The sequence below is a fragment of the Sturnira hondurensis genome, unplaced genomic scaffold (assembly GCF_014824575.4).
Source record: "Sturnira hondurensis isolate 20B ecotype Veracruz unplaced genomic scaffold, ASM1482457v3 Scaffold0000167, whole genome shotgun sequence".
Taxonomy (NCBI): Eukaryota; Metazoa; Chordata; class Mammalia; order Chiroptera; family Phyllostomidae; genus Sturnira; species Sturnira hondurensis.
In genome coordinates this window covers 10,398,301-10,425,783 of record NW_028072798.1, presented here as the reverse complement: position 1 = coordinate 10,425,783, position 27,483 = coordinate 10,398,301, and the positions used below count along the sequence as shown (strand labels likewise).

Sequence of the window (27,483 nt, the reverse complement as noted above, 5' to 3'; positions counted from 1 at the left end):
ATGTGTGCGCATGTGCACATGGCATGTGTTCTCGTGCGTGTGTGGAGCGCGTGCAAACATCAGCAATGTGGGAGCCGCAAGAGGGTTTGGGGTGATGGTTGTCCTGCTGGTTCAACCTGTGCACACGTGTGGAAGTTTCTGCCACGAGAAGTGGGGGGACGACTCAGGAGTTGAGTCGATGTGGTGCTTCAAACTCTCGAGTCGTGGACCCTACTTCCTGCCCTTGAGAGCCTTCGTCTTTCTGTCTGCAGTTCGGGACCGCGTCAGGTCCAAGATGGAGAGGGACATCCTGGCGGAAGTGAATCACCCTTTCATCGTGAAGCTGCACTATGGTACGTACGGTGAACAGTGACGAAATGAAATAGCCACCTCGGAGACGCTGAGGATGGCGACCCTGCAGCTTAGCCATCCATCAGGACAGAGCCCCTCCCCAGGGCCGAATCTCTCTGTTTATCCTCTCCAAAGGAGCAAGGGACCTATTTGTGTCTCGGAAACCTCACGTGCGGTGGCTACAAGTTAGTATCATTATTATCCTTCAGTTGCGTCCCTGGTTAAGTAGGTGGCGTCTCCTGACCCAGCCTGGGGTGAGTCCCTGGCATTTCGGTGCTTTCTCTGGAGTGGGGACAGTGGTGCTTTCTCTGGAGTGGGGACAGTGAGGCCCCCCCCACACATGGTATGTGGCTGTTGTGCGCCCAGCCTGGTGAAGGGAGGAGCTGCCCACCGTCCACTCACAGCTGCTGTGATGCCCATTTGTCAGGAGACAAAGCTGAGGCTCGGAGGGAGTGGCTTGCCCCAAACCCCTTCCCTGCAGGGCCACTCAACCCCTCTCAGTCGGCTTTCTGCCCTTCACCGCCTCAGAGAGGCCGTGACGGACATCTTCCCATCTGAAACAGGTAACGTGGGGGCAGCCAGGTGTGGCCTGGCCACATTCAAGGTCAGTGCCTGGCTGGAGCCACTGACCAAGTCAGGTGCGGCAGGAGCAGAAACTGGCACCCTGCTGGGTTCAGGGGCCAGGGAGGGCAATGCTGGGGGGTTGCAACATTTGCCCAAATCACGAGCAAAGGCCCACAGGTGTGGGGGGGCAGAGACTTCTAGAAACTTTAGTCTTGTTTGGAAATTCTGTGGCTTTTCCTTTCAGAAATAGGAGCAAATGCAGGTGTGAACTTGCTAGAAGCCTGGTGGCTATGGGCCCTTAGGTTGGGTCCCGAGAGGCTGGCCTCCCTGTGCCTGGCCACCCTGTCCCTGCTGGGTCGCTGGCTCAGACCCACCACCCCACGCCCTTCCCACTGGCGCCCGGGGGATTTCTGAAGAAGTTAAGAACCGGGAGTCTCACACCAGGCGTCTCACAAGATTTTCAGGCACATCCCCCACCCCCCCTCTGGCTGATCGAACAGTAACAGTTCTCCCTCCCCCCCGGGGGCTGAGGGCAGAGCGTCCCACCCGCGCTGCAGGTGATGCTCCGATCCGCCTGGTGCCTGCTTTCAAGAGAGGGATAGTGTCGCGTTGTGCTCAGACGCCAGGCCCCGCCCCCTGCACCACCCCGGCAATCACAGATGCTCGCCAACTGCAACTGCGCCCCCAGCAGCAGCAGCAGTGTCTCTCCTGACCCGTGTGTCCGTGTCCAGCCCCGTGTGCCGGGCGTTCACCCCAGCCGAGGGGCTCGAGCTCCGTCCCTGGCCTGGAACCGGGGCAGCAAGCCCGAGGCAGTGGCACTGCGTATGATCAGACCACGAGCAGCAGCACGCCGCCCCCCCCACGTGGCCCAGCAGCAGCATGTGGCCCCCAGTGCTGCTGTAGGGGGGGATCAGTGACGGGTGTAAAGAATGCAGTCCCCAGGGGAGTGAGGGAGATGCGGCCACGCGTGGTCAGAGCCATTATCCTCACCAGACGCCCTCCAGCCAGGGTGACGCTGGTGAGCCCAGTTGCACCCAGAGCCCGACCCTGATTGTGGTGACAAGGACAGCAAGTGGGCCGTGTGTCTTTCCTTCCCCTTCATGATTAGAAAAGGAAGGGAGGAGGGAAGGAAAAGGGAAGAAGCCTCAAGACCCTTAAAAGTGTCAGGAACAGAACTTGTTAACATCAAGTCCCTCTTCCTGAGTCCCGCCCCCGGCTGGCTGTCTGCAGCCCATCCCGGCCCCATTTCCAAAATGACCCAGAGTCACAGGCTGCACAGTATTGTCTGAGCCCAAGAGACCGAGCCCGGGAAATGCCCACTGCAGGGCTGCAGGGCTGCGGGGACGGGGATGCTGACGTGCTCACTCTCCCTCCTCCCGCAGCCTTTCAGACAGAGGGGAAGCTCTACCTGATCCTGGACTTCCTTCGGGGAGGGGACCTCTTCACCCGGCTCTCCAAGGAGGTGAGGTTCTCCCGGGGTCGCAGGCCGTCCGCTCTGCCTGGGAGGTCGGCAGCCGAGAGGGAGGGAGGGCCTGAGGGGTGTGCACACGTGTGTTTTCTGTGCAGGGAGACTACATGTGTGTTTTCTGAGTGTGGAGAGAGTGCATGTGTATGTTTTGGTCCCTCTTAGAGTTCGTGTCTGGTCCCCCCGGGAGCAGATGCCGGGCCCCTGCCCATCTACACAGACCTGCACCTTAGGAACTGGACTAGCAGAGACATTGGGTTGCCCACTGAGCACTGAACTGCAGGCGCAGCCGTGGTTCTCATGCATCAAGTCGGGTGAAGGGGGGGTTAGCAGCCAGCAGGACCAGTTACAAGCAAGTCAGTAGCTGTGCCAACAGTTTAGAAAAAAACATCCAACCGAAAAGGTGCTGGTTGAACGTGGAGGGAAGAACACGAGACTCCAGAGGCCAGAGGGAGGGGTGACAGCACCCAGATGCCACTGCCGGACTGAGGCACGTGCCCCTGCCACACTGGGAAGCGTCCTCTTGTGAAATGGATGTGCTCCGTCTGCGTTAGTCTGACCCAGTCACCATCCAGTCCCCAGCTGCCTCATGCTAAGTTCATGTTCAACAGGCAGCCTTGAACCGATTTTCAGGCCTGCCTCCAGAGGGAGACCTGTGGGCTTCTGGCCCCTTCTGTGACATTGAGGCTCATGGTGAATGTGAAAAATGTGACGATCTGGCTTCCTCAAAGGCGGCTGCAGAGTACATGCTGCTCCTAACAGCTGCCAGGGGCAGGGAGATGCCCGCTGAGACAACGACCTTGGAGTTGAATTTCCAGCCCGAAGCCAGGTGCCCTGACTCGTGACCTCACCACCCAGGTGTCCCCTGTCAAACTGTCCCCAGGCGCCCACTGACTCTGCACCATGCGTGTGTGTCTTCTCAGGTAGACCCCCCCACCCACACCAGGGTGGGCAGCAGCTCACCAATTTGCACAAAATCCGGGGCAGGCGTCAGGTGAGAGGGAGGAGACAGGCATTCTGACGTGTTTTTGAGGGCACCTCGCCAGGCTTTTGCTGAGTCTTATGTTAAATCTTGCAAACGCACACCAGAAGCACTCGTGTGAAAGTGAAAGCCTAGACCAACACCCAGAGCCGGGTGACCTGCGGGGCCCGAGGGACCAGAGGGCAGGAAGCTCCGAGCGCCCCTCACAGGGCCGGTGACGTCATCGTTGTGGGAAGCGCTCTTGCACCTCACTGCCCTCGGGACCGTGGATGGAGCCTCCCTTTCTGCTGCAGGGGCAGAGCACTGTGGGACGTGGGGGCGGTGTTGTGCAGAGCTGGACCGGCCTGCGCGGTACTTTGTGGGGCTGTGTCCCGGTCTCTCTGGCAGACTTCCTTCAGACAAGCCAGTCCCCAGCAGTCTGTGCTCTCGCTCGCTAGGTGATGTTCACCGAGGAGGACGTCAAGTTCTACCTGGCTGAGCTGGCCTTGGCTTTGGACCACCTCCACGGCCTGGGCATCATCTACAGGGATCTGAAGCCGGAGAAGTGAGTGAGCTCGCCCCTGGCTGCCAGCCCGCAGCAGCGCCCCGTCTGCGAGGGAGGTTGCTCCAGCATGCCGGCCCCTCCCACACTGGGGTCCCAGTGGGGTGAGCAGATTCCAGCTGCTCCCCTGAAAAGGGGCCCAGACACAAGTGTGACTTCTGCTGAAGGACACAGTGTAGTCCCAGCCCGCAAGACCTGATCCTGGGGGGTGCAAGGCCAGAGCTGTGGCCCTACACCCAGGTATGGCTGGACAAGTGGGCAGCACGCCCTCACCCCCTGTCACCCCCACCCCCATTCCTTCCTGCCTGGAGGCTCCTCCCTCCAGAGGCCGTATCCCCTGCCCTGGGGACGTCTCCAGCGAAGTGCCTCTGGCTTCAAAAGGTGCTTCCAGCTGCTTCACCAAGGAACACGCTCGCTCCTTGGTGACAAGTTGGATGGGCTTTCCCTGGAGCTTTTCTCAAAGACGGCAGCACCCGATTCCCCCGGCCTAGGTTCCGATGAGACCCGAGCGTGTTGGGCAGTGATGCCCTGTGATGTCCTGGCAGGGAGAGCTTGCTAGTCCAGTCTAAAGTGAGACGGGAATCCGCCAGAGCAACGGTGTTCCCATCTCCGGTTTTGTTCTCCTGTTTTCCCATGGAGCTGGTGCACAGCCTGGCAGTGGCCCCCGTGAGGCAGGGAGAGGTAGGGGGCATTTTAGGGTCAGTTTCTGGCCTAACAGTCATCCCTGAGGTGACGTCACTGGTTTTCTCAGTCCTGGGTCACTGTCCTGTGCGTGCACACCCACCCCTGGATGGCGTGGGGCCTGGTGGGAGCTCCCAGCTTTGGCCTGGGTGGCCCGGCAGCACGCTGAGACCGAAGCAGGAAGAGGCTCCTCGCTGGGCTCTCGGCCCTCCCCCTCCTGCGAGAAAAGCACTCGGTTCTCCCTGAAGCAGCTTCCCGACCGGCAGGCTCATCTCCGGGAACGCCTGGCTCTGCCCAGGAGCCAGGCAGCGGCTGCGCACGAGGACGCAGAGCCTCTGCCTGTGACACTGTGACGGGCCCGCCTGCTGCCACGTACCCGTAAAGGCCGGGCCTGAGGTCCCTCGGAGGGAACAGCATGCCGTGGGCGCGTCCGCCGCAGCACGCGACCCGAGCCGGGTGGCTTTCCCTCGCTCTCGGCTGTGAGCCCCGGCCCCTGGGCCTCTCTCCTTCCACAGGTCAGGGATCTGCACCCTTATAAGTAGTGACTCCAACTGCAGGGCCGGGAGAGACGGGGTTCTGTTGTCAGGGTCAGTCAGGAATTAATCGGAAAGCTGCTCATTTCTGGGCAGAGGTTCAGTGTCACTGAAAAGCAAAGATAAAAGCGTGGTAAATTGTCACCTCAATTATACACTGGACAGCAGGCAGCTCCCATGTGGGGACGGCTCCCTGAGGCCACCGTGCCCCCAGCACGCGGTGGCTGATAAAGTCTCTGTTCTCCCCTCGCCTTTCAGCATCCTCCTGGACGAAGAGGGACACATTAAGATCACAGGTGTGTAGAGGACGCCGGTCTCCCTCGGGCCCCCTCCCTGCCACACAGCCCAGGACAGCCCCTGTCGCTGTGGCTGGGTGCTCCGTAGCCATGAGTTAGTCGAGTGGCCGGGTGTGTCCTGAATGCTCCCATGCCCCAGGGGTCTCTTCTTCCCACCCGAGACCCTTCTAGCTCCTTCCCGTAGGCGTAGCATCACTGGGTGCCCGGTTCAGGTGTCTCAGTGACCGCTTGCTCGGATCTGAGGACAGATGTCCGTGGTCTCACTTCTGCAGAGTCCCGGCCTCGAGTTCCCTTCCCACCCCATTTCCTCGGGGTGCATCTCCCCTATCAAGGCCAAGTTCAGCCTAGTGGGAGATGCCCCTCTAGTCCCATGACTCCCATCTGTGTTGATTTCCTCCCTGGTGCCATCCCAAACCACCACACACGGGGTGACCTAAAGGAACACCCATGTGCCACCTTCCTGTTCTGGGGCCAGGAGTCCGGAGTGGTCCGTGGGGCTGGGATCCAGGGCCCGCAGGGCGGGGCCTTTCTGGAGCCCCCTTGCCTGCTCCAGCCTGTAGGAGCCACCGCTGTCCCTTGGCCAGGCACAAATTGAAAACAACCCCTGACACACTCAGGTGCAAAGCAAGTCACTCAGGCAGGGAGTGAGAAAACCCACCAGGGCACTGGATAGCCTTGCTCCCATAGGTGGCCCTGGACAGGGGGAGGTGATGAAACTGAGGGTGCATCCCCTGAGACCTGTGTGGTCACTGGGTCCTTTGCCACGAGGTGCGTGCATGCCCAGGTGTGGTGGGGGGGCAGCCCCCACTTGCTCTTGCTCCAAGCCAGCGCCGTCCTCCCATCCCGTCAGTGGCCCCACGCACTTCCAGGCCTGGCCGCTGTCCCGTGGGGGCCTGTGAAAGGTCGGTCACTAAGAAACACAGAGTGCTGATATCTCCTCAAGGCCTTCCTTGCATTTGTAGACTCCCTAAGAAGGTGGCCCGGGAGCTGCCAGGCTTCACACAGCACGTGGGGCACCATGGCGCTCAGGTCCCGCCAGCGTGGAGCTGGGCCGGGTAGAGCGAGTAGGGGTGAGAAGCCCAGTGTGGCAGAACCCACAGACGTGACCCGGCCGCACCCCCCGGGACTGAGAAGGCTGCGGGCTGTCTCTCCTCTAGATTTCGGGCTCAGCAAGGAGGCCGTGGACCACGACAAGCGAGCCTACTCCTTCTGCGGGACCATCGAGTACATGGCGCCCGAGGTGGTGAACCGGCGCGGGCACACGCAGAGCGCCGACTGGTGGTCCTTCGGCGTGCTCATGGTGAGGGCCGCCCCCACACCTGTCCGCCCCAGCCGCGTCCGAGACCCGGGGTGACCCCAGGAAACTGTGCCTGTGTCTGGACTCCCCCAATCCTGGCCCCAGCAATTCCTGGCCGCCTCCTGCTCCCACCCCAAGTCCCACCCTCAGGAAACAAAAGTGGGGTTCAAATAACGGACACGTGTGTTAAAAGTCAAACGTCTACACCTAATTAACCTTCTTAGGGGTTAACACGAGGGTTTGAGAAATGCATTTGTTTACATGTTAAACATTTTCCTTATTTCGAGCACAAAATCCTCCCACTTAGTCATAAACATTAACATGGGCCAATACACACGTGGAGTTCAACACTTGCACATGTGCACCTGGAAACCGGAATTTTCTTTAGGTCTCGGGTTTGCAGGCAGACACTGACCAGACCCAACTGCATTCCACAGCCCTGCTAGAGATGGGTGTGGTGCCCCGCCCCCTCTCCCTATCCTCCCAGCCTGACCTCTGACCCCTGACCCGGTGGAGTCACACGCTGGGTAAGAGCAGCGTCGCTGCTTTCGGGGCTGTGCATCCACCTGTGCCTTGTGTGCGGTGCCCAGGAGGAAACGAGGCTGCAGAGCTGGAGCCGGTCCAGCCCCGCCCCGCCCCTCCACGCACACGCCCTGGCTGCAGAGCCCCGGCTCTGTGACCCCCACGGGCTGGAGCAGTCACTGGGGAGCCCCAGGCTGGTCCTAGGCCTCGCAGGCCATGGTCACTTGGTCTCTCCATGTGGTCTTCAGCCCCTGGCCCCCGGGGCTCAGCAATGCTGGCTGGTGGGGCAGGCACACAGGAGGCTGCTTGGGGAGTGGTCCCCACGCCTTGAACCAGACTGCGAGTCCCGTTCTCGGTGGCCGGCTGAGCCTGTTTCCCGGGTCAGCACATCCCTGCCCATCACCCACCTGCCGGGAAAGTGGAGTTGTAGCGAGCAGGCTGCCCCATAAAGCAGCCGTGAGGCTCCGCCGACCTGACCCCTCAGGACTCCGAGCGGATGGGGCACGTGGGCTCTCTCTGCTGCTGCGTCTGCTGGTCTGAACTCGCTCTCTCTGCGCTGTCTCTGCAGTTCGAGATGCTCACAGGGTCCCTGCCGTTCCAGGGGAAGGACAGGAAGGAGACCATGGCCCTCATCCTCAAGTGAGTAGGCAGTGCCCACTGTGGGGACCCCCTAGCACCTGTCAGCCCCTCCTGTAGGGATCACCCACCCTGGGGACCACCCCCAGCACCTGTCAACACATCCTGCTACCCAGAGCCTTGGTCGTGGAAGCAGGTCTTGGTGATAATGACGCTGACTGGGATAGTGTGTGTGGCCGGCTGTGTGGGGACCCTGAGGGCTCTGGTGGGCTCGTCCACCCCAGACCAGGCTTCTACCAGGCAAATCCTCTAAGCTGTGCGATGGCAGCGTTTTAGGATGTGGTGGCTGGTGACCTTCAGGAGGGGAGGGCAGGTTCCAAGGGCAGAGGACTCAGGGCTCCAGAGGCCAGGACGCAGGCTTCTGCGCCTTCCCATGGGGAATCATTCACTCCGCATGTGGGCTTGGCCCTTAGGGCCCCTGAAAGAAGGCCGTCCCCAGTGCTGGCCTTGCTGTAGCGTCTCCAGTGTGAGTAGGGTCTGTCTGAGTGGGGCCCTGGGACAGGGAGGCGGGGTGGGGGCAGCTCCTGGGGGGCCCAAAGTCCCTCCAGACAGCACTGGGTGAGCTGAAGGGGACAGTGAAGCAGCAGGTCCCCAGCTCCAGCCCACTGAGCCCTGCAGATGGACATGCAGAGCTTCAGTGCCCGCAGACGACCTCATGGTGTACACGGGGCAAGAGGGGGAGGCGGGACAGGCTGGGGGCAAAATCCCAGAGGGTCCTCCTCCCTGCTCACGTCGTGGAGGACGGCGTGTGGCCCCAGCCCGGGGTTTTGTAGTGATGACCTCAGCTCTGTTTCGTCAAAGGGGAACACGTTTCCTGAAGCTGGAAGAGTCCCCTCCAGCAAACCCCAGGGGTGGATGGTGAGCTCAGGATGGTCCCCTGGGGGTGACAGCATTTCCGAGGCGGCAGTTTCCAGCTGTGGCCCCAGGTCCTGGGGGCCTGAGACCCCCACGGGGGCAAGGAGCCCAGGAGAGATTCCCAGGGCGGGGCGTCGCCGCCATTTGTACCAAGGCTCCCTGTTGCTGTCGGGGCATCACAGGTAGCTCCAGTTATAGTGACTTCTATTCCTGGGATTGTTAGGGTTTGTTTTTTAGTGACTTTATTATTTTTTTAGTTAAATTTTTCTCAGTTTTAATTTCTAATATGGTCGACATCACGGGTACAGCCACAGGAACAAACACCCTTCGGTGCTCTCACGAACCTCTGAGCGTGATGGGGCCGGAGGCCAAACCCTGGACGCCGCGTCCTGACGCTGCTCTGTCAGTTCCTGCTGACCGGGCAGGTCAAAGAGGGCGGGACAGCGGTCACCCACCCTGACCCCGCCTCCGCCTCCGCCTCGCAGGGCCAAGCTGGGCATGCCCCAGTTCCTCAGCGCGGAGGCACAGAGCCTGCTGCGCGCCCTCTTCAAACGCAACCCCTGCAACCGGCTGGGTAAGAGCCCCGTGCCCGCGCGGGCACACCCAGCAGGGGTCAGCGGGGCCCCGCCCCCGCCCCAGTCCAGCTCCACATGCTCCTGAGGCCACCGATGGGGGGATGCCCTCGCCTGCGTCCCATCCAAGGACGTGAGGACTCCAGTGTGGCCCGAATGCCCCGTGGCTGCCCAGGCAGCGCAGACTTGCCTGCAAGCCGCCGTTTCGGTTGTCCCTGAGTAGGGGCACGGCCTCCTGCTCAGTTCACGTCCTTACTTTGGAACCCCACAAACCACGGAAGGTGCCCTTGGAAGCTGCTCCAGTTGGACCCTTCTTAATGTAAAAAACCTCAGCATCTGTTTGAGCCCAGGTTTACAGGAAGGTGAACCAAGTCCGGGTTCACTTCCATAATAAAGCTTTGAGAAGGGTCCCCACAGATTCAAGTCAGGGCGGGGTGCCGGGGTCCCACACAGGCTGAGTGTCCACAGCCAACACCCTGCCAAGTCCTCGGCCCTGACGCTCCCCAACCTTGTCCTGTGACAGGTGCTGGCAGTGACGGAGTGGAGGAGATCAAGCGTCACCCTTTCTTTGTGACCATAGACTGGAATGTGAGTGGTTGCCCTGCCCCACACCAACACAGGGACAGGGAGGTGGGTGGGGCACACCCCAGCACACCCCCCGGTTGCAGACCAGCCGTCAGCGTCAGCCTGTTACCTGGAGAGGGCGCTCTCCCATCAGGTTGCCACAGCACAGGCAGAGACCCTTGGCTTGGAGCCTGAAATCTGAGATGCCAAGGACAGAGCAGGGCCCCCCTCAGCCAGCAAGAGCCCCTGGGGCGCTCTGGGGGAGGGGCGCTGGGCAGGGCTGTGCAGCCTGTCCAGGGCCGGGGCCTCTGGGCACCCTACGGTCTGCATCTCCCGCCTCTTACGGCCCTCACAATGCTCTTGTGGAAGGTGTTAAAGAGAAAAGGGACCCAGCCTATTAAAGACAGTTACCTGTAGCACCTGTTAAAGACCATAGGCGATTCTTGGCCTGGAGATGGGTGGGGCCTCCGGTGGGGGGAGAGGTGGGGTCCACTCTGAACACAGGTGCATAAGTAGGTTCCAGCCAGGGAGCAGGGGGTGTCGGGGGTAGAAAACCAGGGTTCGGGGAGTGTCTGGCTGAACAGAGCCGGCAGGATTCTTGCTGAAGGCAGGCGAGGGTCAGATGCCCCCTGTGGTTGGGCAGGAGGAACCCGGTGGGTTGTGGAGGGAGGGCTTTGGGAAAACCGACACAGACTTGCTGAGGTCGAGCCGGGCCAAGATGTGGGGCCCAGGGGGCTGAGGTCCCAGGGAACACCGGTGCCCGTTGCTGGGGAATGAACTGGGGGTCATCCAAGGCCGGCACCTGTGGCTCTGGGGCCCCGAGTCGGGGCGACGTGGCGAGCTTGGAGCTGGGAAGGACATAGGTCTCTGGTCTCACCGGCCCCGGATGCCCCTGTGCTGGGAAGGACCGGCGCCCATCCCAGGGAGGCAGGCAGACCTCCCGACGTCGGTCTCCACATCTTCGTGTTAGGTTAACAACACAGTGACCTAGAGGGTCTTCTCTTCCGGAGCTAGCAAAGTCACCTCGGCATTTTAACTGAGTGTCAAAAAAAAACATCCTTCCTAGCTCAGTGGGTAGTATCTGTGTGTGCCCTCCCCTATCCTCTCCTCGTCCCCACAGATGTCAGGAAGGGGACACTGTGGCCAAGACGGGAGCAGGATGGGTGTTTATTCAACAACCCAGCCTCGATGTCCAGGGGACCGCTGCTGTGAGGGGAAGGTCACCAGGGCCTGGGGAGGGTGCCCGGGAGCAGGGCTCTTCTCCACGGTCACCTGGGGCGGGGCAAGACATTCTATCCTATCCACAGAATGAAGACAGAGTCTCTGGCTGATAAAAGGTTGAAAACCGTTTCCCCAGAATGAGGAACCCTTAGCGTGTCCCCAAACCCTTACCCTGTGAACTGGGACGCATATACTTGAATGGGATGTGTAACTCAATGTATATCACACATATGTCAGAGCATGTGAGGCGCTGTTGTCGATGAGACAGGACACAGTGTGACCCTCGAGTTCTCCCACGCCCCCGGGGCCCCGCACCCCTCAACCTGCCGCTCTCCCTGCAGAAGCTGTACAGGAAGGAGACCAAGCCGCCGTTCAAGCCCGCGGTGGGCAGGCCCGAGGACACCTTCCACTTCGACCCCGAGTTCACCACCCGGACGCCCACAGGTGTGTGCCCACCGCCACTGGGGTAAACCTGTGGTTCTCGGCCGTGGCGGGTGCCCTCCCCTGACCCGGGAGGGACAGCTGCACAGGCACCACGGCACCCCGGGCATAGGGACGCTTTGCGGGGAACCGGGGTGGGTTCTGTGGGATCCCTTTTGTCCACTCTCGTGTGTGCTCCTCTCTAAGGTCTGTGCTGAAAGGCAGCGCCTCCGGATGGTCGTGAGGCACTTCTAGTGCTGTTTCTGCCCCTGTCTCTGGTCCCCTGGCCACGCGGGTCAGACGCCAGCTGTGGGACCTGTAAGGTCCCATCCAGCCCCGGGCAGGTGGCCCTGAGCAGGTGGCCCTGAGCCTTCAGCAGCGCCTTTGTCTCCACTGTGCAGGGCGAGGCAGCCTCAGGCAGGGAAGGCAGCAGGTGACCACAAAGTTCCCGTCGCTGATGAGTGTGCAGGAGACCCCCACGCAGGCACCCACCCCCGTGGGCAGTCAGCACACCTCCTGGTCCGCCTGGCCTTTCGCACGCGCCCCGACGCTCCAGGCGGCGGAGCTCTCCTGGCCAAAGCCCTGGCGGAGGAGGGCGGCGCTGAGAGGGCAGTGGATCCAGGGGCTGGGTGGAGAAGGTGCAGCACCTGGCACCCGGGGGAGTTTTAAGGCCGGTTAGACCTTAGAGCCAGAATCCTGTGCCAGCAGAAGAAAGGGCGCAGAGCAAGCGGGTGTGCTGCACCCGACGTCTCCTGAAGGCACGGCTGCCGTCTCGCAGCCACTACTCGGACACTGCCCAGCCGAGCTTTCGGGCTCCCATTAAGTGTGTCCAGTCCACAAACACCATCCGCTCGGATCCCAGTACCTGGTGCGGACTGGGAAGGTGCATGGCAGGTGACCGGTCCAGGCGGAGACCTGAGTTGGCCACTGGCAGTCCACGGTACTGACAGAGACTGCCACTGCTGTGCCCTGTCACCAGGTGAGGTCTCCCTGGGACAGCTGTGGGCGGGCGTCACCCGATGCAGGGAGAGCCCACAGCTCACAGCTCGCGTTCCCTGCTGCAAAGGAGCCACCCTTACAGCCATTGTCCCCAAAGTAACATGCTGGGGAATAAAACCCACATTCCCTGCAGCTGCCCACCACACCACACACACCTGCTCCCCGTGAGGGCTAAACCCGCCTTGTCGTGTATTGTTTCCGAGTCAGAGGAAAAGCCCCAACACCAAGTAGAGGGGCAAAAAGTGGGAGGGCAGAGCACTGCTGTGGCCTTTCCTGTCCACTCTGCAGGGACTTGGGTGAAATACGCGTCTGAGTTTTTTGTATTGGTACGTTATGTGAAAACTTAAGTGTGTGTAATTATAGGTTTCTACGTTTGTAGTTATGTGGATACACGTTACACTGCAATGTAATGTGTGTCACAGTGCCGTGTGTTCCCTCTTCTGGAACGTGTGTGTGGCCCTTTGGTCCGAGCTTGCTTTCTCCCATTGACCCGACACGCGGTTAGCACAGCCAGGCCCCAGTCCATGCCGCTGCCCCATCCCACTCATCGGAGTCGCCAGCACTCATACACCGGGGACACTCCTGGCAGTGCGCCGTGGCTGGTCACGCCCGTGACTTCCCTGGTGCCGATTGTTCACTTGGTCGCCACTTCCCCTGTGGTCACAGATGTGGCGACCACAAACAGCCCTCACCCTTACCCCCTGGGCACTCTGCAGGCAGTTTTGTGGGGTGCACTCCTGGACGTTCAGGCACCCTTCACGCTGCGCCCGCTGTGCCCGCCCCACCCTGCGAGCGCCCCCCAGCCCACAGGGTGACGACCGCTTTCATTTCCATGTGTCCACCAGGCCCCGTGTCTCCCTGTTGAATGGACATGTGCCCCCGCATTGGGGGCCTGGGCTCCCCCCTCTTTGGCAGGGCGACGGCCACCCTTCTGTCTGCCCCCATGTTCCTCCTGTGCGCTTTGCCCTCTTCTCATCGGTCTCCAGGAGCTTGCGATGGCGGAGCGCGCTTCGCCCCGGCTGCTCCAGGGCCGCAAACACTCCCTTCCCAGCTGTGACTTACCCTCTCCCTGCCCGCAGTTAACTGAACCGGGGCCGGTCCCACGGCCACAGGCTTTCCCACAGCTCGAGCAGTGCCCAGAGAAGTCAGGGTCCAAGGGAGGTGCTCCTTCCGCTCCTGCCACCAGGGACAGGGCGCCTCTGCCAAATGTCCCTTGAAGCCGGGAGTGCCATGCACTCTGCACAGTCCCTGCAGGCTGGGCGCGGGCAGCGCAGTCTCAGAACTGGGCTCCGTGGCATGGGTGTGTGTGCCCACAGCTCCACCCTGGGTCCCTGGTGGCTTTCCGCCTCCGCCGCAGGGGGCCAGGTGGAGGGTCATGGTCAAGGGTGGTCAGTAAGTTATGGTCCTCATTCCCAGACAGTCGTTGTTCCAGGCATTGCCGCCATTTCCACGGGCACCACTGGGAACAGTGCAGTTCCACATGGTTCCCCACGTCCAACCATTTTACCCCCTTCTCTGCCACACCCACAGCATCACGCACACTCGACACACCCCACACACCAGGGTGTGCCCGCGCCCAGCCCCTCAGCACCGCCCACGGGCTGACTTGTCCCTGCCCCTGCAGACTCGCCGGGCGTGCCCCCCAGCGCCAACTCTCATCACCTGTTCAGAGGCTTCAGTTTCGTGGCCTCCAACCTGGCCCAGGAGCCCCCGCAGCAAGACCAGCACAAGACCGCGGTCCACCCCATCGTGCAGGTAACCTGGGTGGCCGCTCCGCGGGGGTCATGGAGGGGGTGGCCACTGCACTGCGGCCAAGCCCACAGTCGGTCCACGGGGGCGTCTTCGCCGTGGGGAGTCCTGCCGGGAGCCCAGGAAGGCAGCTCCCTCTGTGGGTGCCATTGTCCCTTCCTGAACTCTGCCCTTGGGGGCATCTGAAGGTGGTGTTTTTATAGTTTTCTTCCGTATAAATGTGACCAGACGTAGAGAAGTTGTGATTACATTTTATTTAAAAACCCAGTCAGGGCACATGGCTGACACTGAATTTCGTATTTCTCTCCCCATGACCCTTTGGGAAAACACGTGTGTCCGAAGTGGACATGGGTGTGACAGTGTGCCCCGGTCTTGGTGGCTTCCTGTCTGCACCCTGAGCAGGTGGGATGAAGCCGGTGGAGACCGAGGCGTCATGGGTGGAGTTGCCAGTTAGGTGCTGACTTGCAGACCCCAGTCGGGCGCAGCGTCAGAGCTGCACCCCCCGTTCTGCAGGTTCTGCGTCCCTTCTCTGCCCAGCTTCTCACTCAGAGCGCTGGGGTAATGTGGCCGGTCAGCCCACGCGGTGCACTGTGGCGTCTAAAGTGGTGGCCACCCGACAAGTGGGCAGGTCGGGGTATAGGTCGGGAGCCATCGCTACCAGCCGCGGCCTTGGTCAGAGGACTCCGCTCCCTCCGGCCGCCGCGGGCTGGCTCACCGACCGGACCCCCTTTGGGCCTGCGCCCTGTGCGTCGCCCCGCCCTCTGATGCGCTCTGCCGGTCTCTCTGCAGCAGCTGCACGGGAACAACGTCCACTTCACTGATGGCTACGAGGTCAAGGAGGACATCGGGGTGGGCTCCTACTCTGTGTGCAAGCGGTGCGTGCACAAAGCCACCGACGCGGAGTACGCCGTGAAGGTAAGGCCGCTGGCTGGCCGTGCGGTGCGGGCACTGAGCACCGCGCGGCCGCCGTGCCCCGCCCCCTTCCCCTGTCCACGCTCCGACCAGCCCGTGTTCCGTTTGCCCTGACAGGTGGTCCGTTTGCAGTTCTAGGCAGCATGTGGGTGGGTCCTGACCACCCGCAGCCGTGGAGACAGTACGCACTGGAGGGACAGCCGTGGGCACTCTGTGTTTTGGAAAATCGAGTTGGGGACAGGCATGGCAACTGTCATAAGGGAAGGGACAGAGGGGGCAAGGAGGGGAGGTGGCCACAGTCACCAAAAACCAGGCGGCAGAAGTAAAGACCAGCACAGACTGGTCATCTGCAGAGGCTGGGGCTGGCGGCCTCGCCCTCGGTTGTGGAGAACAGCTCGGTGGAATATGGGGTCTGGGAATGTGAAGTTTCCATTTCTTGAGTTTTCTGGGGGGTGAAATGTGGATTGCAGCTAAAATCTCCTATAAATCTTATTCCAGTTTATGGAAAAGCTTAAGTTGGACATTCTCTGGACAAGATGGGCGAGTCCACAACCTGCCCATGAAGCTGAACTGGGCTGTTTTTTTAAACTTGATTTTAGGGAGAAAGAAAGAGGGGGTGTGAGGGAGCAAGAGACAGACAGACGGACATTGATTTGTTGTTCCACTCATTCATGCGCTCACTGGTGGACCCTCGTCTGGGCCCTGACCCGGGAGCAAATCCGCAGCCTTGGTGCATCGGGACGATGTTCCAGCCGAACACTCTAACGAGCCAAGCTGCCCCGCCTTGGCCTGAACCGGACTCCTGAGGACCCAGGTCCAGTCTGGGGTTGCCATCTGGCTTATCCCAAAAGTGTGGCGTGTGGCGCCGCCCACGGCCTTCAGAGGACATTTGGGGAAAGATGGGGGCTGCTCAGCAGGCAGCAGCATGGACGGAGCAGTTCTGGCCACTGTGATTGTCCTGGGCTCTGAAACACTTGTTCCAAACGGTGACTCCCGTCCCNGCATCGGGACGATGTTCCAGCCGAACACTCTAACGAGCCAAGCTGCCCCGCCTTGGCCTGAACCGGACTCCTGAGGACCCAGGTCCAGTCTGGGGTTGCCATCTGGCTTATCCCAAAAGTGTGGCGTGTGGCGCCGCCCACGGCCTTCAGAGGACATTTGGGGAAAGATGGGGCCTGCTCAGCAGGCAGCAGCATGGACGGAGCAGTTCTGGCCACTGTGATTGTGCGGGGCTCTGAAACACTTGTTCCAAACGGTGACTCCCGTCCCACCTCAGCTCACCTGTGCTCTGATCCCATTTATGGAAACAGGCTTTTCCAGAAGGCGTGGACATGCCAGGAGTGGCATGTGTGTCTCCTGGGACGTCTGCCCAGAACCTCTGGCACTGACAGAGAGCATTTGGCCCTGGCAGGTACCAGCCTGGAAAACCCAGACGCCTCCATTCAGCGTGGGTCAGGGGTTCGTGGGTTTTTGACAAGTGTATCTTGAATTCCTCAAACCTAAAAAAGCGCATTTAAACACAGGAACAATAATCAGTTCGTGAGATCCGCTGACACAGCCCCATGTCCGGCCTGGCTGGTGACTTCAGCACATTCAGGGGCATTGGAGGGAGAAACGTTTGAATTGAATCCCAGGAGGACATCCTGGCCCGTCAGGAAGTGGGGAGGGCTGGACCCGCCGCCGCCCCAGACTAGAGCTCCGCCCATTCCGGTGTGCGCTGCGCACCAGCATCACAAGTCTCACTTGGGTTCCCGAGAACTCCCTCCCACTGGGGTCATTTCTCACAGAGCCCCTCTTGTTTACCCGCCAACCAGCAGAAACCACCGCCGCCTCCAGGGGGCGCAAAGGACGGGGTCTGCTGTTGGGCCCGCCCCTCAGCCGCAAAGCCCCTCGCGGGCGTGGCCAGGGCGGGGCCCTCTGACAAAATCGGGGCAGTGACTCCCCTCAGGCACCCACATCCTGTGACCATAAAGATACCGTCTGGTTCAGTTTTGTCAAGTGGCCATCCCAGGGTCCCCAAGGAGCAGGTGGAGGCCAGGCCCTGATGGGAATTTCCGGGAAATGAGGGATGACCCCTCGGGGTGACATCCTGCAGTCCCTGGATGCCTGAGCAGGCAGAACACACCGGGACTCTTGCCCCTCCAGGACGGCGTGGGCCGTGCTTTATGGTCTGGAAGATGTCCCAGTCAACGACACTGGAAGGAGCCGGGACTCCCCATGACCCAGGGCCCTCAGCACATTTCAGCGTGGCCCCAGCCACAGGCGGCTGGTTTTCCGAGGTGACAGCCCGGTCTCACCGGCTTCGGGATGGAAAGGCTCCCATGTGGCACAGTGCTCAGCACTCAGGACGGCCCGTTCGCCCTCCGAGCTGCTGTGACGGGCTCCAGGTGTTCCGCACCTTCCAGGTGGAAGGGCTCGCTCTGGGCAGCAGGCTCCGCACTTGCCCCTGGGGCGGGCTAAGAGGCAGAAGAGGGCAGGGCAGTTTCTGCTGGGCAGAAGCAGGACTGTGACCCCTGGTCCTGGCCTGTGATCGGGATGTCACCCTGGGTCACTACAAGTTAGCTCCAGCCACATGACGGCCTGTGAGCCCAGCGACCAGGTGCCTGGATGGAGGGGTGTCCTCCTCCTCTTGCTGTGTGGGCACCTCCGAAACGTCCCGGCCAAGTAGCGAGCAGGGCATAGAACGTGGAATCTGACTGGACTTGAGGGCCGTGGCCACGAGGCGTAGTTTCCCGCAGGGCGGTACCAGTCAGTCCGGCGGTTTCCCCCAGGGACTCGAGCCATGTCCAGAGACATCCTGGTCACTCACAGCTAGGGCGGGCATCACTGCTGGCATCTCCCAGGACTCTGCTCACTGTCCTGCCTGGGACGGCCCCTCCCACTCTTCTCCTGTGGACTTGTGCAGCCCCAAAGGTCAGTGGTGCCGAGGCGGAGGTGGGGTGTGGCTGAGAGCAGGGAGCAGGGTGGGGCCCAGGGCTCCCCTGGCTCCGTGCAGGGCAGGGCAGCCCGCTCCACGAAGAACACACGTAGCCTCAGAGCAGGTCTGGGATGCGGCGGCTCTAACGGGCTGATCCCAGGACACGGGAAGCTCCTGTCTGGGGCACCCGGGCTTGCTCTCCCTGTGCCCGGAACTGTCCCTGAGACCCGGCGCCCATACCTCAGCTCCTTGGGTCCCTGCTTTCTGGGGACCCCCTGCCTGCCCCCCTGTGGCTCCTCACCTGTCTCGAGTCCTCCCTGGCCTGCAGCACCTTCCCCCGGGCGCCTGCTGCCCCTGATGTGCACCTTACCTCGGTCCTGTCCCCCCCGCCCCCGTCCCAGGGCTCGTGGGGTCACGGGCACGTGTTACTTAGAAGCCTCAGTGGGGAGCTGTCCCGTGGAGCCCCAGTGCCTCCGCCCCTTCCTCTGGCCGTCTGCCTTCACTGCCCTTCCTGTCTGGGCCGCCCTCCCTTCCGCGGCCAGGGCGGCTCTCACTCCTCCCCACAGCCCTTCACGGGCCCTTCTCTGGACCAGACACGGCGCCAGCGCCCAGACACTGGTCAGTGGCCAGGGAGTCTCCCGACAAGGGCTCCGACTTGCGCCCACCACAGACCATCCAGAAGACATTCGCGTGTCTGTGCTCGTCTCCACGCCGTGCGCGCAGTTTGTCGCCCGCAGAAGCAGTGCGATGCAGACAGTTGCTCCACACGGACGGAGCTTATTTTTAGAGGGAAAACTGACTGGTGTGGAAATTTTTGTCTTTTCTGGCAGGAAACCTTGGCATTGTTTCCGTGTGTCGTTTGTTCAAGTCAGTTGTGCTGGGAGGGTGTCTGTGACACTCTGCAAGTGAGAACACACTCCACCAGCCTCACTGCAGATGAGAGACGGGTCCTTTTGATGGGTCAGGGGAGATATCAGTACCTGCTGGGGGGAGGGTGTGTCGCAAGGCAGGGAGCTCACCCAGGTCTCGCTGAGGCCCCACGGCAAAGCCCCACCCCCGCTGCGCGGTGCCGCACAGAGCGTGCCTGGGGAGGGGAGGGCGCAGAGGAAGCCGGAGAGACGCAAAGCCAGAGGAAGAGGAAAAGGGGTGTGCTGGTGGTGAAGTCTGGTCCACGTGTGTCCCCTTCGTCAGCCACCAGGAGTACAAGTGTGTGACTTGGGCCTGTGAGTCACCTCCCAGGACAGCCGTTGGTGTCGGCCATCCACTGGCAAGGCCAGGCTCGCTTCATGGGGGTCACAGCTGTGCATCACCAGGACCCTCAACGCTTGTTCTTAGGGCCGCCCCGGAGAAAAGACTGTTTACCCGTGAGGCGGAGCCGAGCGCTGGGCAGTGCCCACTCCCTGTGGCCTTGCCAGATGAGAGTGACGGAGGGACAGGTCCTCCAACTCCTTCCTGGTGGCTGTCGTTGTTATTGTTGGGGCACAGAGAGGCAGAGGGGGCCTTGGGCGGAACTCACTGAGGGAGAAGTACTCCCTCCACCCCATCAGAGGGGCTTGGAAACAGCGCGATTCTCAACGTGAGGAACGCCGTCAGCCAGGGCTTGACCTCGAAGCAGCTGGAGCACCAAGGAGCCGACCCCACAGAGGACGGGCTCGTGGCCCTGTCCCCGCACAGGTGGCCACTTCGCGCCCAGAGACCAGCGACCACTCCTCCCCACAGGGTTTCTCTGCTGGGACTCCCTTCGCCCCTCCAGGAAGAGCACACAAGGGAACAAAACACAGAAAACATGTGTGCAGAAAAGCGGCAGCACCTCTCACAGAACGCAGGGCCTGAACACGGCCTGAACAGCACGTCTGTCCCTGGGTCCCACCCGAGTCTGTGGGTCCGACCCGAGTCTGTGTGTCCGGCCTGTGTCAGCACAGGCCAGCAGGCGGGGCTGGGGTTCCACGGGGACTGCCCTTCCAGGACGGCTGTCACAGCCCTGCAGAGCCACGCCCCTCCCTGTGTGGGGGGACCCCATCACGGTGCCCTCCTGCTTTGCCCTCTGGCTTCAGGTCAGGTCTGCCAGAGCGAGGTGGGAGGGCAGGAGGGAGGCGGGGCCCAGCACCTGTGGGCTGGACACTCCCTGCAGCCATCCCCTCGGTCTAATGCCGCCGCCCTGCCCCCGGCCCCAGGCCGTGGAGAAAATGCTTCCTCTTTCTTGTCTATCCAGTCTGAGCGTGACGCAACAGGTTATGCTAAGAAATCATTTCTTTCACCTTGAAATTTTCCTAGAAAAAATCTAATTTTTTAAAATTTCCTTTTTTTTAAACTTTATTTTATTTATCTTTAGAAGGGAAGGGAAGGAGAGGAGAGAAATACCAATGTATGGTTGCTTCTGGTGCATCCCCTGCTGGGAACTGGCCTGGAACCCAGGCATGTGCCTTGACTGGGAATCAAACTGCGATCGTGTGGTTCGCAGGCCCGCACTCAATCCACTGAGCTACACCCGCCGGGGCGAAGAAATGTGATTTTTCTAAGTTTACTGATAGGGCCCAGCAGAAGTAAGGCCTGCTTGAGTGTGGTTGGTAGGTAATAATTGGGGCAGAATAATTTATAGTTTTAATGTGAACAGTTTACCTAAAATGTTGTATGGTGTGCTTGAGTGTGACATTGTTATGGTACAGAATGACACACTCATGATTTGTGATAAAGAGGGGGTGTTGTTTGTGCCAGACCCTGTATTTTTAACCTCAAGTTTCAAAGAGAAGATCCCAGCCCAGGAAGGCTGGATGGCCCGGCAGGGAGCTGGGGCAGAAGCTGTCCTAGGCGCCCCCTCGCCAGCCCGTGGTCCTGCAGGAGCCCAGTCTTCCAGCCCCAGGTGTGCTGGACCTTAAGGAGCCCCTCCCTCACTGGGTGAGCCCAAGGAGATGCGAGTCTGTGAGGGCGCTGCGCCACCTGCTGGCTGGTTTCCATAACTGATTGGGTCCTGGGGTCCCAGCTGGGACCTCAGTGGGAGGAAATGTGGCAAGAGGAGAACGGTGGTGTGTCACGGGTGTTGTGCCCCCAGTCCTGGGTGCTGACACCCCTTGGAGCTTGGCAGTGGACAGTGATTGAGGTGGGAGAGAAGAGCTGTCCCCCTGGGGTTCCTCATATGGGTACTGGGCCGGGAGGACAGGTGACAGGGAGGAACCCCCACTGTGGGGCCGGTGCTACCAGCGCCTGGCTCACCTAGAGGGACGGACGGAGCTTTATGCAGAGAGTCACTTGGAGTCTTTGACACAACGGAGAGAGCAGGCCTCCCTCTGCTCTGGGTGGAGAGGTGGCCCGTCCCCCAAACCTCGAACTCTTCTAAGTCGGGGAAGGGGGCTGACGAGGAGAACAGCCCGACCGCTCTCCCACTCTGAGAGTAGCTCTCACACAAAGGGGCCCATCCCCCGCCCCCCAGAGCGCCCACAGAGGGCTCCCTGCTCCAGGGCAGCTCATCTCCGCAGGAGTCATCTGCCTGCACAGGCGTCAGGGCCATGCCTGCCCTCCGATGGGGACACAGCGCTGGGGGTGGAGGCGGACCTGGGGGCTGGGAAAGAAGCAGGAGAGTGTGTGGGCCTCAGCCCCAGAGGGATCCCGCAGGCGCCCACCCCGGACCTCTTGTGGCCTGTGTGTAGCCAGAGACACAGCAGCTGGAGGCTCATTTTGGACGCAGCAAAGCGCAGGCCCCCCACCCAGCGCCCGTCGTCCTGGTGGGCTCCCACAGCCCAGCCTCTGCAGCCAACCCTGAGACACCTCACATGGGAGCCCTTTTGTAAACGTTGCTCTGTGCCAGCTGGGGAGGGATGGGTCCCAGAAGTTCTAGGCCCTTGTCACTTACCTCGGGGGAGGGTGAGCTGGTGGGAGGAGGGGCAGACGAGACCCAGGCCGAAGTTACCTGAGGGTCTTATGTCCTCGGGCGCTCTGTTTCAGATCATCGATAAGAGTAAGAGAGACCCCTCGGAGGAGATAGAGATCCTGCTGCGGTACGGCCAGCACCCGAACGTCATCACCCTCAAGGACGTGAGTGGCCTCCCCGAAGCTACCAGCTGGCTTTCCTGGGGGCTCGTGCCCGAGCCGGCATCTGCCACACGCCCTCCCAGGCTTGGCCTGACCTGCTGATCACTTACGTCCCCCACCCCCAGTCCCCAAGTCGCAGAACCTGAAAGGGGGCGAGATGGCGGTGTGGATTCCAGCCCAGAGGTCATTCCTTAGTGTGACACACAGGAGGGTGTGACAGCCAGGTGGGAGCTCGGCTCCCTTTCTTTTCCCTGGGGGTGATTATGGGCCCTCCCCCGGGGCCAAGCGTGGCGGGAACCAGCCACATTCAGGCCCCTGGGGGTGGGGGCAGGGGGTGTCCCTGGCAATCCATAAAGGGCCCCGGGCTGGGGTGTCAGGCCCCAGAGGAGAGTTCCCTCCTTTCCAACCCACTGGTCTGGAAGCTAAAGCAGAATGGTATTTCGGAGTTTTACTCCATTTCCACCAGGTTCTCCTCAGTGCCGGGGTCCCATGCAGCGTGCCTGTGGCACACACAGTATGACGTAGGGACAGCCGGAGTGTTACAGCTAGTGCGACGGAAACCTCCTTGTCTATCGCTTTGCTGAAAGACAAGCTCTACCCCACCGCTAAATCAGCCCTGGCTCTGCCGCCAGCCTGTCTGGGCCCCAGGGTCTGGCTGCTCCTAGTCTTGGCAGAGCCAGAGAGGGCCCCTGGGTGTGTCAGAAATGCAGGGCCAGGCCCCCCACCCACCTGCAGGGTCAGGACCTGACGGGCACGAGCACCCCTGGGGGCTAGGTGCGCTGAGAGTCTGCACCGCGCTGCCCTAGGGACTGTGCAAAGGTCCAGTGTCCACGTGTCTGCCGCGGGCTGTGGGCAGGGCCAGGGCTCCTTTCAGCCGGAACCTCAGCGGGGCAGCTGTGAGCACCTGGCCTCAATGTCCAAGTCCCTGACCAGCTGCAGGTGTGGACGCTGACTTTGTCCTAAGAGCCATACCTTCTGGGACTGGACAGGCCAGTCGCATGTGCCTGCTGCGCACAAATCTTTCACTTCCTGGGACGGCGCCCTCTGTGGCCGCTCCTCTCCCCCGGGGGCCACGGGACCCTATGGTGTGGGTGNCCCCCCCACCTGCAGGGTCAGGACCTGACGGGCACGAGCACCCCTGGGGGCTAGGTGCGCTGAGAGTCTGCCCCGCGCTGCCCTAGGGACTGTGCAAAGGTCCAGTGCCGTCTCCACGTGTCTGCCGCGGGCTGTGGGCAGGGCCAGGGCTCCTTTCAGCCGGAACCTCAGCGGAGCAGCTGTGAGCACCTGGCCTCAATGTCCAAGTCCCTGACCAGCTGCAGGTGTGGACGCTGACTTTGTCCCAAGAGCCATACCTTCTGGGACTGGACAGGCCAGTCGCGTGTGCCTGCTGCGCACAAATCTTTCACTTCCTGGGACGGCGCCCTCTGTGGCCGCTCCTCTCCCCCGGGGGCCACGGGACCCTATGGTGTGGGTGACTGCGAAGCACGGACGCATGCGCGCTTCCTCCTGGCCCCCAGGTCTACGACGACGGGAAGTTCGTGTACCTGGTGACGGAGCTGATGCGTGGCGGGGAGCTGCTGGACCGCATCCTGCGGCAGCGGTGCTTCTCGGAGCGGGAGGCCAGCGACGTGCTGTGCACCATCACCAAGACCATGGACTACCTGCACTCGCAGGGGGTGAGCCCGCGGGGCGGGGCGGGGGCGGGTGGGGGGCGGGGCAGGCGCGTGCCTGGGGCAACCTCGGCCTCTGTCCGCCTCCCAGCCCCTCCGTGTCTGACGTCCCCACTGCCTGCTGGGCACCTGGGCACCTGGGGGCTGAGGGAGGGAAATAAGCCCACCTGGACCACTTATGGCAAAAAATTGGGCTCAAGGAAGGGAAATGTCAGGATTTCCCTCACTTGCCCCATTTAAACTTGAATTTTTTAACCAATGCAAAGTCACACTGTAGATAACAGTGACCACAGCACACCTGACTCCTGGTCAGGGCACGTGCCTGGAATGTGGGCTGGGTCCCCAGTTGGCCCATGTGCAAGAGGCACCATCACGTTGATGTTTCCCTCTCCCTCCCCTTTCTCTCTCTCTAAGAATAAATAAATAAAATCATTTTATGTAAAGTGGGAATAATGCTGAGGTTCTCACAGCCTCCACCATGGTCCAAACGCTGCTCTCAGCTCCACAGCCCCTGCCCCCGAGAAGTCCCAACCTCTGGTGGCCCTGCTTCACAGATTGTCACCAGAGCGTGGACAGCTTGAACGTTTGCCCCTAGCCACACACGAGTGAGTGGCAGTGCTTCCCCCAGACACTGCCCCCACCTCACACTCTCAGCCCCAGACGCCGCCTCCCCGGGGGCCTGGTCCCCTCCTCCTTGCCTGCCCCCAGTCTACGGATTCTAGGCACATCTCTGGAGGCTGGTGTGCTTCCTTGACCAGCCAGGTGTGTGGTCAGTCCCGTCTGAGGAGGAGGGGTTCTTCCCAGACCCACAGTGGGTCCTTCTGGGTGGTCACCAGGCTCTGGGAATAGTAGGCAGCCTGGCCTGGTGGATTTTGCAGGTTGACTGTGGTTGACGGGAGCAGGACCTGGAACTGGACACACGGTCTCGTCCCCACCCCCGGGGCCTCCGCGATGCACACTGGCTGCCTGTGTGGGGCCCTTGAACTCCCTTCCTGTGTCCTCTCCCTGGGTTTTCACAGGGCGATGAGACGCTCAGGTCCCGAGCTCTCCCCACACGTGTCCCTGCGGTCAGTCTCGGTCCCTTTCAGGAGACCTACGCCCTACACAGCTGCTTTGCTTTGAGGCGTGGCTGGCCGCCTCCAGCACAGCTGTTGTGGCTTGTCCCTCCACTCAGAGTGCAGGCCCCACCCAGGGCTTCTGTGCGCCTCATCCCGGCCCCCTGTCCCTCACAGGTGCACCCCAGGGCTTCTGTGCGCCTCATCCCGGCCCCCTGTCCCTCACAGGTGCACCGAAACCCAGCGCTGTGGCCTGGCGGGCCTGAGACAGATACTCATTGTTTCAGGTCATTCTGCTCATGCTGCCTGGGCTCACTGTTCTTCTGTCTGCCGGCCCCTGGCTGCTCCCCCGTCAGATCACCCACTCTCCCCCACCCTGTCCCTCTGTCCATGCCCCCAGGTCAGGCGGACCCCTCCTGCCTTTCCAGGTTGTCCACCGAGACCTGAAGCCCAGTAACATACTGTACGTGGATGAGTCTGGGAACCCCGAATCCATCCGGATCTGCGACTTCGGGTTCGCCAAGCAGCTGCGCGCCGAGAACGGGCTGCTGATGACACCCTGCTACACGGCCAACTTTGTCGCCCCGGAGGTGAGGAGTGCTCTGAACCTGCAGGAGACCGCGCCTGGCAGAACCTGGGCTCAGGTCGGCGGTCACCCTGGGAACAGGAATGCGTCGGGAAAGGGTCGGCCTCTGGCCTTGCTCACACACAACTCTGACTTTATCTGGTGCCCGTCCGCCGTGTTCACTGCGGCATCACTCACAATGGCCAGGAGGGGAAAGCCACCCACGTGTGCATTCATGGCCAACAGGATGAACAAAGTGTGGTTTGTCCCGTATTACTCAGCCTCAGAAAGGAGGGTGGGCCTGCCCCGAGCTACAACACGTGCCCTGGAAGACGAGGGGTGAAGTGAGATAAGCCACGCTGCCGCCTGAGGCCTGGGAGGCCAGGCTCGCAGAGACAGAGGGGGCGTGGGTGGGGGTGCCCGGGGCTGGGCAGGAGGAGGGCGTGGGGGTGTCCAGTGGGGACAGAATGTCAGTTTGGGAAGATGAAGAAGCTTGGGAGATGGTGGTGGTAGTGCTTAACGCCACCCTTAAAAATGGTTAACCCTGGCCAGGTACACAGTGGGTTAGAGTGTTGTCCTGACATACCAAGGTTGAGGGTTCAATCCCAGTCAGAGAACAGACGAGAACCAACCGATGGGTGCAGAGTAACTGGAACAACAGTCCCATGTCTCTCCCCTCACCCACCCCCTTCTCTCTCTCTCTATAGTCAGTACATTTTTTAAATGGTTACGATAGTCAATTTTATGTTATGTCTACTTTTCCATAATGAAAAATTCTCCTGCCCTAAAACCTAACAGCTTCCTTCTCAGTCTGTCTGTCTTGTACCCAGCAAGAGCTTTGGCTCCCAGGGGCTGGTCATCGGGGGTCCCGCCTGCCCCATCTGCTGGGACCATCAGAACGACATGCTGTGACCTTGAACTTCCTTCCCCGAGTGCTCACTCGCCGTCCGTCTCCCTCTGCAGGTGCTGAAGCGGCAAGGCTACGACGCCGCGTGTGACATCTGGAGTCTGGGCATCCTGCTCTACACCATGCTGGCTGGGTAACGCAGACCCTCCCCGGGGCCCTCATGCCTGGGCTGTCCCTGCAGGGCAGGCCACTTGTCCCCTGGCACAAGCATGGGCACACCTGCAGACTGCCCCACCCCTTTCAGGACACTTGGAGAACAGGACAGGGAACTTGGCCAGGCGTTTTCTCGAGGGCATCTCCAGGACTAGGGAGCAGGGCTGCCGCCTTCAGCCCACCCACAGAGCACCCGGGCCTCTGGCCCCCCGGCCACACCCTCACCACTGCACTGGGCCACTCCCTGAAAAGGCCAAGACATCTGCTCCTTAAAATCATCCCCTTGAGCCAAGATGCACCCATAAAAGGTCATGGTCAAAGAGTATCTTGCAGAACCAGCCACTCACGGTGCTGTGGCCTTCAGGCGTGCATGGGCCAGTTTCCTATGACGAGGCCCTGGCATTGGAGGAAGCGGTCATGCCTTCATCTCCAGCTCTGCCCCCAGGCTGACCTCTGACCCCACTGGCCTCGCTCCCCTCCCTGTGAATGAGGGGACACATGTGTGAGGGCTAAGGCACCTTTCCACCATGAGGGTTGAGAACTCGACGAACCCCTGGTTCCTGACGTCTCCCCAGCGTATCGAGTACCCGAGGCGGGGCTGTCACCCAACGCTGTCTCCTGAAGCAGCATGAACTACGTGCCCTCGAGAGACTGGGCAGGAACGGCCTGCGCTTTCTGTGGCCTTGATGAGTATTTCATGACAAGTCAGTAATTAGTGCTGACGGTGAGGGGGGAGCAGCCCCAAGGTCCTGCCGTCACGGCTGTGTCACCGTGTGGCTGTTCCGACACTCACGGTGGCTGTTCACTAAACCGGGGTCATAGCCTTGATGTTAGAACCACACGGAACTCCACGCTAAGGAGGCGTGTATCCACGTGCCCTGGGTCACACTCGGGGGCAGCAGAATAAACACCCCACATGCCCCCCCCATGCGCCAAGCACCGAGCACACACCTCCTCGGTGCCCATGCGTGTCACTGCTAAGGTCCCTGGGAGCACATGCTTCTACCCATTTTGCAATTGAAGCTCAAAAACCAATTTGTCAGAGAACCTG

The 27,483-nt window shown here is 61.2% G+C and overlaps 1 protein-coding gene across 3 annotated transcripts in view; it reads left to right on the top strand.

Moving 5' to 3' along the window:
* Positions 1-27,483, top strand: part of RPS6KA2 (ribosomal protein S6 kinase A2) — a 166,493-nt gene that overhangs the window by 133,146 nt on the left and 5,864 nt on the right. For all 3 annotated transcript variants that reach the window (XM_037061091.1, XM_037061163.1, XM_037061216.1), the window contains 15 exons: positions 252-332; positions 2,277-2,356; positions 3,779-3,885; positions 5,355-5,392; positions 6,550-6,692; positions 7,780-7,850; positions 9,188-9,276; positions 9,798-9,862; positions 11,401-11,503; positions 14,103-14,233; positions 15,017-15,142; positions 21,996-22,085; positions 23,600-23,758; positions 25,236-25,397; positions 26,336-26,412. In XM_037061091.1, coding sequence (XP_036916986.1) covers positions 252-332; positions 2,277-2,356; positions 3,779-3,885; positions 5,355-5,392; positions 6,550-6,692; positions 7,780-7,850; positions 9,188-9,276; positions 9,798-9,862; positions 11,401-11,503; positions 14,103-14,233; positions 15,017-15,142; positions 21,996-22,085; positions 23,600-23,758; positions 25,236-25,397; positions 26,336-26,412 — 1,522 coding nt within the window. The remainder of the gene's footprint in view (positions 1-251; positions 333-2,276; positions 2,357-3,778; positions 3,886-5,354; positions 5,393-6,549; positions 6,693-7,779; positions 7,851-9,187; positions 9,277-9,797; positions 9,863-11,400; positions 11,504-14,102; positions 14,234-15,016; positions 15,143-21,995; positions 22,086-23,599; positions 23,759-25,235; positions 25,398-26,335; positions 26,413-27,483) is intronic.